The sequence below is a fragment of the Penicillium argentinense genome (assembly GCF_028826775.1).
Source record: "Penicillium argentinense strain IBT 30761 chromosome Unknown utg000005l_segment0_segment0, whole genome shotgun sequence".
Classification (NCBI taxonomy): Eukaryota; Fungi; Ascomycota; class Eurotiomycetes; order Eurotiales; family Aspergillaceae; genus Penicillium; species Penicillium argentinense.
In genome coordinates, this window is record NW_026622664.1 from 614,890 (window position 1) to 628,318 (window position 13,429).

The 13,429-nt window shown below is 51.0% G+C and overlaps 8 protein-coding genes across 8 annotated transcripts; 6 read left to right on the forward strand and 2 right to left on the reverse strand.

Moving 5' to 3' along the window:
* Window positions 1-224: 224 nt before the first annotated feature.
* Window positions 225-1,670, forward strand: N7532_005020 (chitin deacetylase CDA6; the record flags this gene model as incomplete). The annotated part of the gene is made up of 2 exons (XM_056617514.1): window positions 225-432; window positions 496-1,670. 2 exons carry the CDS (start codon window positions 225-227, stop codon window positions 1,668-1,670), a joined length of 1,383 nt encoding a protein of 460 aa, XP_056473673.1.
* Window positions 1,671-2,071: 401 nt separating this feature from the next.
* Window positions 2,072-3,904, reverse strand: N7532_005021 (uncharacterized protein; the record flags this gene model as incomplete). Its single annotated transcript, XM_056617515.1, has 2 exons — window positions 2,072-3,507; window positions 3,598-3,904. The coding sequence occupies 2 exons, from the start codon at window positions 3,902-3,904 to the stop codon at window positions 2,072-2,074; spliced, it is 1,743 nt and encodes a 580-aa protein (XP_056473674.1).
* A 1,182-nt stretch (window positions 3,905-5,086) lies between these two features.
* Window positions 5,087-5,545, forward strand: N7532_005022 (uncharacterized protein; the record flags this gene model as incomplete). Its single annotated transcript, XM_056617516.1, has 2 exons — window positions 5,087-5,392; window positions 5,438-5,545. Coding segments are annotated over 2 exons (414 nt in total), but the record flags the coding sequence as incomplete, so codon positions are not given.
* A 44-nt stretch (window positions 5,546-5,589) lies between these two features.
* N7532_005023 (Glucose-methanol-choline oxidoreductase) lies at window positions 5,590-6,398 on the forward strand (the record flags this gene model as incomplete). The annotated part of the gene is given in 3 exon segments (XM_056617517.1): window positions 5,590-5,731; window positions 5,745-6,043; window positions 6,108-6,398. 3 exon segments carry the CDS (start codon window positions 5,590-5,592, stop codon window positions 6,396-6,398), a joined length of 732 nt encoding a protein of 243 aa, XP_056473676.1.
* A 10-nt stretch (window positions 6,399-6,408) lies between these two features.
* N7532_005024 (Glucose-methanol-choline oxidoreductase) lies at window positions 6,409-6,998 on the forward strand (the record flags this gene model as incomplete). The annotated part of the gene is made up of 2 exons (XM_056617518.1): window positions 6,409-6,713; window positions 6,800-6,998. The coding sequence occupies 2 exons, from the start codon at window positions 6,409-6,411 to the stop codon at window positions 6,996-6,998; spliced, it is 504 nt and encodes a 167-aa protein (XP_056473677.1).
* Window positions 6,999-7,478: 480 nt separating this feature from the next.
* Window positions 7,479-9,062, reverse strand: N7532_005025 (adaptor protein STE50; the record flags this gene model as incomplete). The annotated part of the gene is made up of 3 exons (XM_056617519.1): window positions 7,479-8,521; window positions 8,577-8,738; window positions 8,795-9,062. The coding sequence occupies 3 exons, from the start codon at window positions 9,060-9,062 to the stop codon at window positions 7,479-7,481; spliced, it is 1,473 nt and encodes a 490-aa protein (XP_056473678.1).
* A 1,895-nt stretch (window positions 9,063-10,957) lies between these two features.
* On the forward strand, window positions 10,958-11,455 carry N7532_005026 (uncharacterized protein; the record flags this gene model as incomplete). The annotated part of the gene is made up of 1 exon (XM_056617520.1): window positions 10,958-11,455. One exon carries the CDS (start codon window positions 10,958-10,960, stop codon window positions 11,453-11,455), a length of 498 nt encoding a protein of 165 aa, XP_056473679.1.
* A 360-nt stretch (window positions 11,456-11,815) lies between these two features.
* On the forward strand, window positions 11,816-13,150 carry N7532_005027 (uncharacterized protein; the record flags this gene model as incomplete). Its single annotated transcript, XM_056617521.1, has 8 exons — window positions 11,816-11,915; window positions 11,963-12,011; window positions 12,077-12,142; window positions 12,197-12,354; window positions 12,404-12,576; window positions 12,629-12,735; window positions 12,785-12,912; window positions 12,966-13,150. The coding sequence occupies 8 exons, from the start codon at window positions 11,816-11,818 to the stop codon at window positions 13,148-13,150; spliced, it is 966 nt and encodes a 321-aa protein (XP_056473680.1).
* Window positions 13,151-13,429: the final 279 nt, after the last annotated feature.

A 13,429-nucleotide genomic window follows, 5' to 3' on the forward strand; every position in this document is an offset into this window, starting at 1 on the left:
CCTCCACGACAGTCATGCTCGCTACGGCTTTAGTGTTTAGCTTTAGACCCGCCCAGTTGAATGTGATCTGCTGCTTCCTTCTCTCTGTCCCTTCCTTTTCCATTTGCTGCTCTCTCTCCCCGCCTTCCTGTACTCATACCTCTCTCCGTCCAGCCCCCGACTACTGCAGCTCAGCTTATCATCCATTTTATCTCCCGTCCCATCTTCTCCCGTATTGCTTCAGCATGCACTTATATCATCTCTTTCTGACTCTCGGTATTCTTGTCTGCCTGGGCAGCTGCTTCGCTCCTCAAGCCCTCGATCAGCCTGCCTCACCCCAGGAGGAATCGAAGGATGTCCAGCTTCAGTTTCGGGATGTCTCTCAAAACCTCGACTACAGGTGTGGCCCGCGATGGGGTAAATGTCCCGGCGGCACCTGCTGCTCGTCCGCAGGTGAGATTTGAGCAGCATCGCGATCCACTCGTCGAATACGTTACTCACCAGCATCTGTTACAGGCTTTTGCGGTTCGACCAAGGCGCACTGCAGGTCCCCGGATTGCATGATCGATTACGGAATGTGTGATGCCCATCGATTGCCCAAAGGTCCGCCTACCAGAGATATCCCACGACCTCTCATCGGCAAAGTCCCATACGGACCCCAAGAAATCCGCACCTGCACTGAACCTGGAACAGTTGCATTGACCTTCGATGACGGCCCAACTAGGTACACTGGTGACCTCCTTGACCTGCTCGACAAATACGAAGCACCGGCCACTTTCTTCATTACCGGCGTCAACAATGGCAAAGGTCAAATCGATGACATGGCACTCCCCTGGGCCCCGTTGATCGAGCGCATGATGCTCAGTGGTCACCAAATCGGCAGTCATACGTGGTCTCATGAGGATCTTAGCAAGGTTACACCCGTACAGCGGACCGAACAGCTGGAGAAGAACGAAGCGGCGTTGCGAAATATCATCGGAAGTTTTCCGACGTACATGCGTCCTCCTTACTCCAGCTGCGTTGCTCACTCGGGCTGTCGTGAAGATCTGGGAAAGATGGGCTATCACATCGTTCTTTATGACATTGATACCGATGACTACAAAAATGACGACCCCGGCCTGATCCAGCACTCCAAGGATATCTTTGACAAGGCACTCTCTTTCGGTGATGCTCTTACCAAATCCTGGCTCGTCATTGGACACGACGCCCACGAGCAAACCGTCCACAACCTTACCGAACACATGTTGCAGACAATTAGGAGACTTGGATATCGCCCTGTCACTGTGGGTGACTGTCTGGGTGACCCACGCGAGAATTGGTACCGCAAGGATAGCCGGTGGCCAGGTCACGCGGGCAAAAAGAAGCCCAAGAAGGGACCTAAGAAGTCCCAGCCTACACAGCAAGTCTCAGTCGATGGAACATGCGGAGCAAACTACACCTGTCTTGGTTCTCCTTTCGGATTGTGCTGTGGCAGCTTTCATACTTGTGGGAACACCACCTTGCATTGCGGCGCTGGTTGCCTCAAGGACGCTGGATATTGCACTATCGAAGCCCCGCGGAATGGCGACGCGTGGGATCCCAGTTTTCCTAGTCGAAGTGGAAAATCAGAGGCAGACTCGGATCTTCGAAATGTTGGCACTGCTGCTGTGACATCTCTCCTCCTGGCTTTGATTGCTGCCATGTGGATGTGAAAAATGCCTTGAACTGGACAGTCTCATGATACATTCATGTTTCGTTGAACAAAGGTCTGAGTTGTCGATTTTATCTGTATGCTTACCCACCGTCGCCTCATTCCTGTCACTCATTACGCAGCGTTGTGTGAAATAATGTCCGAATGGGGTTCTCTACTGTCTTTGACCATTGCTCGTAAAACCGGCTCTTCTGATATTGCTCTATGAAGATCACACATCAAAGACTAAAATAAGGGTTATGGATATGTGTAGCCAAGGGCTTAAACAAGTATGAATTTTGGTAAATATACCAAAAGGTGACTCCAAAACAATACGAGATAAGGGGTATAATAATAAAATGGACAAGAACATTCGACATGCGAGAGATGGAAAGCAGACATCCTACGCAACAATCACTTCCATCACTTCCGAACAACCTTCAATAATGGAGCGATCCGCGCCCTCTTGCTCAGCCCAACGCGATAAGGTACTTTGCTGGTCGACGAAATGGGACTGTGTGTTTTCCTAGGGTTCTCGGGCTGGGGTGTTTGCGGTAAAGAGCCGGATGGAGTCTGCTTGACTGGCGGCTCGGCTGGCTGAGGTGTTGATTCCGATTGTGTTTCTTCAGAGGGACCGGTATTTTCCTTCTCATCCTCGTTTGGAGTTTGTTCGGGGATGGATAAAGGTTGATCTTTGGCTTTGGCTTCCACGTTCGGGGCCAGGTTGCCGAGATGATGCTCTGACTTTTCAGGCTCCGCCGGAGCTGCTTGGGTCTCGCTCGTTTGCTCCGCCGTCTTCCTCCGTTTACGCCCGCGCTTCTTAAGCGCAGGTGATTCAGTTGAGATGGGTGGGGCTTCGGGTGCATCTTGTTTTGTTGTCTCAAGGGTGGTTGAGTCGGTTTCGCCCTTTGCATCTTCCACTTCTAACGTTTTTGACTCAACCCATATAACGTCGTCATTGTCATCTATTTTGCGGCGTTTCTGGAGCTTGCCAGGCGCAGTCTTGCTCCTCTGAACTGGCCTTTTCTTTGGTTCTGGTTTCTCTGATGGCTCAGCATTTTTTGAAGCCTTACTTCCAAAAACAGAAGGATCTGCGGCCTGAGAGCCAGTCTCTTCGTGATCCCCAGTCGTACCCTCTGCTTTTTCTGACTTCGAAGGTCGGCCCGGCCGTCTTTTCTCGGTCTTGGTTCGCTCGGAAATCGAATTGTGAACAAGGGCCAATTCGTCATCTTCGTCTTCTTCTGGCAATGATTGTTTCTTTGGTCGGCCACGCTTCTTCTTAGCTGAGATCACATCAGCCGGTGCTACCTGGACGGTAACTGCCGGCATAGATAGCTCATCGCGTGTACTAGCCGGGGAATGCTGAGGAGACATCAAACCCGCTCTACCATTATCACTCTTCGATCTACTGACTTTTGGTGACCGAACGGAGGAGTTGGGCTCAGTGTCGTGCGGAGAGTTCCACTCGTTCTGCATGGACTTGGAACGCTGGGCAGCTTTCCCTGAATTTCTTGTATGTGTGGTCTCGGTCAGATTTGTTGAGGTAGCAAAAGTGGTCGTCGGCTCTATTTGGTCCATTGTGGAGTCGACATGCTTTGAGGGCGCAGGCGTGCTGTATTCAAATCCATTCGTGAGTGGCGGTGCAACAAGCTGAGTCGGCTCTTGAGGCATATTGGGTAATGGGCTAACAGGCTCAAAGGGTTCGCCCGGGCCTGCTGTTTGGTAGTGCATAGGATACGAGCCAGGTTCGGAGATTCCGCTCGGGTAGGTCGTAGATATCGAATGGTTCGGGTCGACGTTGGTACCTTCATCGTCGAACAGTCTCTGCTGCGCCAGTCCGATCTCGGTCATCATCGCTCCTGTTTCAAATCGTGTAAGTAACAATTGAAATTGCAAGTACAAAAATATGGCATTGCCGCCTATAAAGGCGCTAGGTCCCGTTCACGTACCAATAGAACCCCCACCATCACCAGTCGACGGAATCCACCTTTCCTCCCGTTGCAGCTGCGAAGACGTAACCGCCGTCTGTGACTGGTCCTGCGACTGCAGAAATTGATCGAAATTGACACCTAATTGAGGCTCCGGAAACCCCGCATGCTCTGTTCTATGTGTTGATTGCTGGACCGCGGGAAGGTCACGGGTCTCCTGCTGTCGCGGGGACTCAGGGCCCTGAAGCGGATCGAAGGAGGTCTTAACTTCATCATCCGCGAAGGGCTCATCCTCGTCGGAGTCCTGAATGACTCGTTTCCAGCTCATCTCGAAGTCGCGGTAGCCCAATGGGCGGAATGACGATGGACGACGCGTTTACATGGTCGCGCCGCAATGACCATAAATAGTGCAAACAGTGCAAACACCGCCTCTCCACATCGACTTGTCACCGTTTGCTTGTGCAGGCTAAATAGGTGTTATCCTAGTGTAGTGGCTCCACCACTAGAACTCTTCCTGGCCAAACCACCGTTGTGAATTGATGATTTTGAACGAATAGCTCCAACATCTGCCTACTTAGGAACCTTTTCCGTTTGAAAATTTCGATGCCAGTCTGGATTTGTCCGAAAATCATTAGGCTGCCATGTATTTCGAGATGCAGAGGGTCCATCAAACAAGAATTCTCTCATTGGTACCAAACCCTCCAATTCAACGCGAAGGATTCACAGTCGGTTCTTCAATAATTTCACGAGCCAAAACACCTTTGCCTATATAATTTTGCACGCAAGCCAAATGTCAACAGCCGATAGGAGTCTATTCTTGATTATTCAAAGGACTCAAATGAAATATGCCTGCTCTCATCGACGAGAAATGACTTGAGAAATATATTGCAATGACCTTTTGTCAGTCAACGTAACACTGGACACCCGCGCAATCAATGCGAGAGGACCTGAGGATGTTCATATCCGGATAGCGACGATATTACCTTGGTAGTAACACTCGACGCCGGATCCATCGCCTCGCCATATCTGTTTTCTAGGACACGAAACGAGACAGGATGCATAATTACTAGTGCGATAGAATGACACCAGTTATCAAACCATCTTATCAATGAGTCGAGCACACACGACGAAGGTGAAAACATATTTAGCTCCATCATCCCATTTGTCCACCCTAATGAACCAAAGCCATACTCAGCCGGAGAATTCGGGCATCCAGGAGAGGCATGTTGAATGTGAGCTCAACCAACATTACAGAAGTCCCGACTGAGGGAATTGACAAAAGTACAAGGGCAGCTGAGCCCAATTGATTATCGACAAGTCGTGACAGCCCTGGTGGGCCGCGGCGGGCCGTGCCAACGGCCCGAAGGATTATCTAGGTCCACGAAGACTTAGAGATCCTCTTCTTATTGGCATGATGATAAGCGAGACGTCTCCGAATTTCTATCCTGCTGGCACTAGGTTAATTTAGTCTTGTTCTGAGGAGAGACAATGACGCTCCTGCTAAAGACAGGTTAAAACACTCCTCTCCTCCCCGAGTCAGTTGCGATTGTTTCAACACCTCTCTGCCTTCGAAATCCGCAAAGCGAGGGCTCTCAAGATAGAAACAGGAGTGTATGACTATATCATCATCGGGGCAGGCATCGGCGGCCTCGTCTTGGCGAATAGATTGAGCAAAGATGCCTCCATTAAGGTCTTGCTCATTGAAGCAGGCGCCAATCGCATAGGGGATCCGAGAGTCGACTCTCCTGAATTTTTGGGAATGCTATACGGGGATCCAGACTTTGATGTGGATTATATGAGTTGTTCCTCAGATATGGTTCTTCGCATACTGTTATCTATTTCCAAACTCAAAGATGAATAGGTCCATGCAAACAAACGGCAAATCGGCCAACTCTGCGGGCGTGTTGTGGCCGGTTCTTCCGCTATGGAATTCTCGTGCATCGTCTATCCTAATGCCCCCAACTTTTGAGGCATGGAAGAATTTGGGAAAACCCGGGGTTGGGTGCACAGGACATGGCCCCATACCTCCGGAAATTCCACAGCTATACCACACCGAGTGAAGCGACTGCCGAACTTCTCGATACAGCTCGGTACATGAGAGATGGCAAGCATGGATCCAAAGTACCAGCCCCGGTGTCTCTGCCAGATGTGTTGGGTCCTTTAACAAGGCCTGGGGGGGGGGGGGGGAGACATTTGCGCAGCTGGTTGGCAGACCAACGCGGATCCAATTGATGGTCGTAAGCTGGGCGCTTTTACCTCGCCGTTGACCATTGATAGCAAAAGTGGTAAACGAGGATACGCAGCAGCATATTATTCTTCCAAAGTCGAAGCGCGACCGAGCCTGAAGTTGCCTGCGGAGACTATGGTCGAGCGAATTCTCTTGGAACACGAAAATGAAGAGACTCTTGTAACTGGTGTACAGATCCAAACGCCCAGCGGTATATGTCACATTAGAGCAAACAAAGAAGTGCTTCTTTGCGCCGGCAGTCTGAATTCCCCTCATTTACTTGAGCTCTCGGGCATTGGAAAAGTGCATATTTGTTCAAAAAGCACATGACATTTCGATGGTTATCAACAACTCAGGTGTGGGTGAGAACTTACAGGACCACGGTCTTGCCACAATTAACTTCGAGGTCGCCGACGGCCAAGTTTCCGGAGATATCATGCGCGATCCTAATGTTGTCCAAGCGGCGGGCAAGATATATGAGGAAACCCGCAGCAGACCGTTGGCAGGAATGCTTCTTAGCATGGCATATCTCCCACTTGTCAATGGTAGTGGCGCTGTTCCAAGGGAGGAGATTGGGTCTCTGTCGTCCAAATAGCTTGACAATAATGAGACTCCTACCTGGCTACAGGAACAGTATCGCCATCTCCACAATAGCTTGCTCTCATCTGAAGATGCCTCCTCGCACTAACTCTTCCGGCTCAGCTGAACATGAATCCAGGCAAGACAACTATGACGGATATGCTGGCCAAATCTCTTCTAGGGAACTTTATTTCCATCGTGATGATTCACAGCCACCCATTCTCAAGAGGCTTTATACATATTTCTTCTGGAAACAGCAACGACAAACCCACCTACGACCCCAACTTCCTCTCCCACCAGCTGGATCTGGAATTATGGCAGGACAGCTGCAGTTCGTGGAACGTATTGTCACCACAGAACCATTTCGACTCTTCTCAAACATGGGCAGTGAATGCCGGAGGATACCAGGGACTTGAGTGACCTGGACCACGCGAAGGAGGTCGTGAAGCAGCAGCTATATACATGCTTCCATCCCTCGGGAACTTGCTCCATGATGTTGAAGGAGAGTGAACGAGTGGTTTTCACACTCCGGGTTTACGGAACCAAGAATTTGAGAGTTATCGATGCGAGTGTTTTCCCTCTTGAGCCAAGTGGAATTATCCAGGCCACTGTGTAACCTGTTGCCGAGCGAGCGGCTGATTTGATCAGAGGGCGGGTATAGAGGAAATACTTAGTGTTCGTTTACTAGTGCAGTGTTAGAAATTGTGTTGTCCGTAGCCTGTCAATAATCGTCGTTATTCAAAATGTATGTTCTACGAGAATAAAAGGATAAACAATGACAGCAGGTCAGATGCTATGTTATCGACATTCACGGAGCCACAAGTATCTAAGGGAAGTGAAGAATGCTTATACACGATGCATGTAAAAAGGTGGACAGGACAACTGCCAAAAAAAGAAATGGAAAAAATCGCCAGGCTCATCCACGGGACTACTGATATATAGGTAAAGAACGTTGGCATCCCAACGACCAAAGGAGGTAGACAAAAATCCCGTGGACTTAATCAAATGCGATCAAAGATACATACAAGGCCTCGTCAGAAGTCACCGGGTATCACAAGCGACAGACTCAAAATGCATCACTAGAAAGTAGACAACATCACAGGACGCCCCCTGGTAGGTTGATCTGCCCTCCTCCGGCCGGTCTTCCATTGTCGAAGCCCGCGCTATTGGGGGCCGAGCCAGGGATGGGATAAGAAGGGTTGTCAGGGTGAATCTTGCGAAGCATGAACATCGGTTTTCGCCCTTCTTTCTCCAATTGTTTGAAGAGCAGTAAAGGTTTTTCGTCTAATGCAAGGCACCGTTCTTGGTCGCCATATACAATATACAGAGCATAGAGTTTGGGATCGGAGTGGATGTTGTACTTCTTGAGGGCGGCAGGCAGAACCTTGTAGCATGGATCTTCCCAAGATACTCGGAATGATTTGAATATCTCCACGCTGTTCGGTTCTCCTCCGGGCCCTCGTGACTCGATTCGGGATCCGGAAGACGGAGTTTCGGTGCGAGCCGGTGGTGGGCCGGGAGTGAGTCGATCGGCGCGCGATGACGCTCGCGGTATCTCTTCGGGGTGATCGTGTCCTCTGGAGCTAGGCTGAGTGTAGGACCTCGGATTAAGCGTCTGGTGCTGGTGACTCGGTGAGGTCGGAGATGGAACGCCAGGGGAATGCTGCAGTCCCCCATTCATAGAAGCAGTCAGATGCGACGATGCGGCCATGGCCGCAGCGGACGGGTCCAGACTGGACCCTTCATAGTTCCGGTTCTCATATATAGAAGGAGGTATATGCGTTGGGGAGTTATTTTTAGGTGTGTTCCCACCCGTGTAGGTGCGCTTGGAAAATGCTCGCGCAAGCTTCGACGAGGAGGAGTTGTCGACGAGAGTCAGCTGCGACGGTGATGTCAGGGTGGTGCTGTCGCGATATGACTCGGTTGGCCCTGACACTGAAGGAGGAGGGAGTGGTTGTGATCGATCCTTGGCCATCTTGATGACGGGCAGGATTTCTTCGCGTAGCCGCCGATAATCATCCGCTAGGCGACGCATTTCGGCTTCGACGGTCATAAGCTTCTCATCACGGCGTTGAATCGACAATATCAGCTTTGCGATGTCGTCCTGCGAAGCGTTCTCACTCATGCTCTGGTCCGCGGCTATGGACGAAGGTGTTAAGGAAATACAGTCAGAGCAGGGGAAGGCATTCCTTACAAAGTGGGATGTAGTGGTCAACATCTAGCGGGACTTGTTGTCGAACCTTGATTTCATAGACACTCTTTAAGATAGTCAAGCGGTGCCCGACGCTGTTGATGCCCATTTCCTTGAGTTCCTCGTGCTTCAGCGCAATCAGCGCTTCGCCCACAATCCCATTTTCTGTGGAGATTCATCATTAGCGAAAGCGCTCAATGCTGACATCCGGTTGGTCTTACCCCGAAACGGTCCACAGTATTGCAGTAAGCCGAGCGACGTCAGGAATTCCGAACATTCGTCGGCCGTCCAGTCCGAAATGATTGACCGTGGGGTACGTGGCCCTTCGCTGGAGTAGCCGAATTTGGTAGGCGTGTGTTCGGAAGAGGTGATGTCTGAGTCGGTGGGAGATGCCTCTGAGTCGGTCTGGAGGTGTGGTGAGGTGATCACGCTGCGCTCGTACTCGTCATCCGCATCGGAGTCGGCGTGGTAGGAGGTGTGGAGGGACATGACCGCGGATGGATAAATTTCAGGGTTGTATGATGCGCGCGAGGAATATATAGTAGTTATAGGCACCAAGAGCCACCACTAGCGCAGGCAGTTTGGAGCAAGTCGAGTCTGACAAAGAGGAGGTGTGGCCCAGACGTGCGGGTGGTCAGGTTCATCGGCGGGCGGCTGGAGCAGCGCGGGTAAAATCGAGCGCGTCAAGCAGACATTCACCGGCCCAGGACTGCCTTTTTGTTGCACGGAGATGGCAGTGGGGATAATTCAAGCCGGGTCAAATCCGGTTGAATCGAGTCGTGTCGAGTTGGGTCTCGAGGTGGTGTGCGATGCAAGGCTGGGTCTCGAGGCCCCTGTGACGATGGGAGCTGCGATGGTGTGGGACGGAGGGTAACCTCGGGGTAGGCTAGAGGAAATGACGGCTGACGGAGTGAGCTCGAAGGCAGGTATGGCGAGGCGACTCTCGGGGCGCCAGCGACGACAAACGGCGCAACTGCAGGACTTCGGCCTCGACGTCGTCTTCAATCGTCTTCGCCGACGTCGCCAACGGAGCGGGGCACGTGACTGGGTCTGGACTCGGAGCGCGCCTGGGTGGCCGTGCAAGTCGCAGCAACCAAAAGCAACAAATCGTCGAATGTCGGCTAGCATGCACGCTGGAGGGGGCCAGCAGCGACGGGGGTCTCATTGGGTCTATATACTCGGTGACCGAGTCATCTAGGGCTGCATTCTTCGGCACTTGGCCCTCGGGACCCAGTGTCGTGTCAGGTCTTAGATCCCACCCGCGATCCGCAAACAGAACGTGCCAGTCCCCCACCAAGACGCTACCTGGGTGTTAATCGGTTGCTATATTAGAATTCCATCAATCACTTTGTGCTAAAAGAGCTAGGTCCAAATAGTACACTCTAGTAACCAAGGTCTCTTCTGGGCAAAGAAACACCCTCTCTCTAGGAACTATGCAATCCGTCTGATGAGATGTATTTGACACACCCTCAATCAAGCGGCCCGATTTTGGCCTAGGTGGAAGCATCATCGAAGGAGGGGCTAATTTTTAGGGCTTCTAGAACCCGGATATGAGGGATCTAGAAAGATCTGATCGGTTTCGCGGAGATTGCAGGACCCAGACCCCGGGGTGTTTCAGCACCCATTCCGTCGAGATTCGAGATGTTGGCCGACTGACGTAGGTGGATACAATCTGCGATTCGGGAATAAAGTGAGATGGAATTTAAACAAAACAAACGAATGCAGTCATTTTCTATTTCCTTCATTTGCCAGTCGATCTGATCAATGCCGTATGCTAGTACACTCTTAAGGTAGTGTTATAGATGGAGTGACTTCTCACCGCCCGCGGGGCGTCTACATTCGGCGCCGGCATTGACTTCTCACTTGCGCGAGTCGACAGCCAAGGAGGACTGCATATACTCGCTGACCTGCCAGTGCTCCTCCGTGGTATATATTGGTGCAATGGGTACTTTCCTTTGACACTTTCTCCGCTCTCCTGGCCGGTCTCTTCCCACTTTCGCTCTCCGAATCCGCGCCTTTCAACCCTACCCGACAAGCATCCGCCGGCACTACCGTGACCGTTTGCGCGCTTCTGTCCCTCGATTCCTCCCTGCACCAAGTGCGGCCTTTAATAATAAATTCTTTACTTTCAACCGTAACGTGCGTCAACCAGGGGCAGGCCCCCTCCACCCGTTGTTCGCCGTTCGCCAATCCCGCGCGCTCGACAGCCGCCGGCGCATGCGACAAATCGCTGCGCAAAAAACTGGCAAAGCTGAAGTATTTACACTACAAGCTCTCTAAAGAGCTATCTGGCTGTGTTTCAACATCCAAAAAGCTCCACCGTTGGACTTCGAATTAAATCCTTGAGCCGAGGAACCGTCCCTACTCCCACCCGCGCCGACACCATGCCATCATCTACCCCCGCCGGCGCCTCTGCCACCCCCGATGCCCTCGAATCCGACCTCCTGACAAAGCTCTCTGCTACTTCTGCCCTGGAGGATCTTCAAGAGACCCTCCTCGGCTCCTTGCACCGTGCCGGATGGACGGAGCGGGTCACCGGTCTCGCTACCGAACTCCTCCGCGCTGGCCGCTGCGAGACGTTCGAGGAGGTGATGGAGGCAGTCGTCGCCTCCTCGGAGGGTCGAACCCACACGGCGTTGGGCTCGAAGAACGCCCCTGCCACGGAGAATGGCAGCACGGCAGCCAACGGCACAAAGGCCAATGGCACCAAGAAGGGGGGCAACGCCACCAAGGAGGCAGATATCCTTCAGCCCTACGACCCCCTCAAGTACATCGAAGAAGTCGATGTACGTATCCCAAACACTGTCGTTGACGAGGGGGTACGGGGGCTGAAGGATATTCTGCGGGAGATGGTGGACCTGGAGGAAGAGAACGGGACTTGAGGAGTAGCCCGAAGATGGGCATAGAAAGTTTTTAAAATAAAAAATTGGAACAAGAATTTTCTCTTACTTAACTTATTATCTCATTTGTTTCTATAACTTAGAACATTGACCAGCAGTACTCAAAAGGACGGGCATATGACAGGAGCCCCGCCGGTTTACTCGATTAGGGTAGCCGACACTTGAAGCCTACCAGTAGAAGTTAGATCGCGGGGAAATAACCGAGGATGTCAGGGACGTAGATCCATTTCAAGGGATAAATCTGCAGTGTATTACACCAACAGGAGGCACTAAGCAACCAAGGTATCTCAAAAAGGCGGTCCAACGCAATCTATCATATACTTGTACAAATTTGTGCAGACGATGCCGCAACTATCTCCTTACCAATATACTGGTCCAGTCGATTGCACTATTCCACCGAACTATGAGGTCCTAAAAGGGAAAAGTGTCATTATTACTGGAGGTATACTCACCGAATTCCTCATCGAGTCACCATCTGACATTTTCTAGGGGCTAATGGCATGGGCGAGGAAACAGCCCGCGCTTTTGCAGCGGAAGGGTAATCCCACCTTAATTGTCGGTCCATAGTATGATTAGAATACTGACTGTATTTGGCTCCAACAGAGCCTACGTCACGATAGCCGATCTGAATGAAGCCAGAGGAAAGCAGGTCGCAGAGGAACTTGGCCCGTTAGTGACCATAATGCTTTGTCCCGAGCAAAAGTCTTAATATTCATCCTACAGGAACGCCCAGTTTCTGAAATGCAACATCACTTCCTGGGACGAACAAGTGACCATGTTTGAGGCTGCGATCAAGAATTCCCCTCATAAGAGTTGCGATATCGTCATCGCAAATGCGGGAATCAGCAGGGCTTCTGGGGATGACTTATGGCCGTTGGATGGTATTTATCTCTTTGCGAACAGCCAATCTCTATGACTGACTTCCATTAGACCCCAATGCTCCTCCAGTCAAACCGGAGCTCAATATCGTCAACGTGAATCTGATCGGAACCATGTATACTTGGAAGCTTGCGGTGCATTACTTCAGGAAGCAGCCCGACACCGAGGATCGAGATCGGAGCTTCATCATTACTGGAAGCATGGTCTCTTGGATTGACTCTCCGGTATGGAAATACCCCTTTTGAGATTCTCACAGTAGCTAATCCTGAAATATAGGCAAATTGGCAATACACAAGCAGCAAGTACGGACTTCGAGGACTAATGAGAACAGCCCGAAGAAATTCACATGAGCAGGGCATTCGAATCAACTATGTGGCACCTTGGTAGGAGCCCAAGTAAATATCTCCCCGATAATCCCTGACAAATTTACAGCTACATCAAAAGCGCCATTCGCTCAGCCACCTATGAGGCTCAATTGATGTCTAAAGGGGTGGAATTTGCCCCTCAGAAAGATGTGGCTACGTGCATGATGAAACTTGCAACAGACAGGACAATCAATGGTATGTGAGGATTCTTCGAGGGGGACTTTGGACACAATGACTAAGTTTGCTAGGCCATTCTCTCATGATCGCTCCGAGGTCTGTTGCAAAGGAGGGCTACATGGATGTCGGTATGGACGACCATGTCAAGGAAGGATATTTCAAGCGTACGCAGGAAATTCAGCTGGATATTATCGAAGATAAGTGGGAAGTTGGCTGGAGCAAGGGACGGACTCCAGAGGGTGCCATAAAGTCGTAAGGAGACTTTCAATGACCTCTACGAGGGAGGACTCAGAAGGATGTGGGATCTACTAGTAAATTCGTAGAGAAGGAGGTACGAAATTCTATGACAATCTTCGGATAAGATGATAGCAAAGGGTAATATTCTGTAGATAGAATCAAAGATACTATAGTTCGGTGTCGATTCTAAGGCTGTATTCACGAGCCAGGATCCAATCTCAGAGCTTGACGCAAAAAGCTATCTATGCCACAACCGAGAAAGGAAGTACTCTAAGGGCAGTCAAAAAGAACACGACAT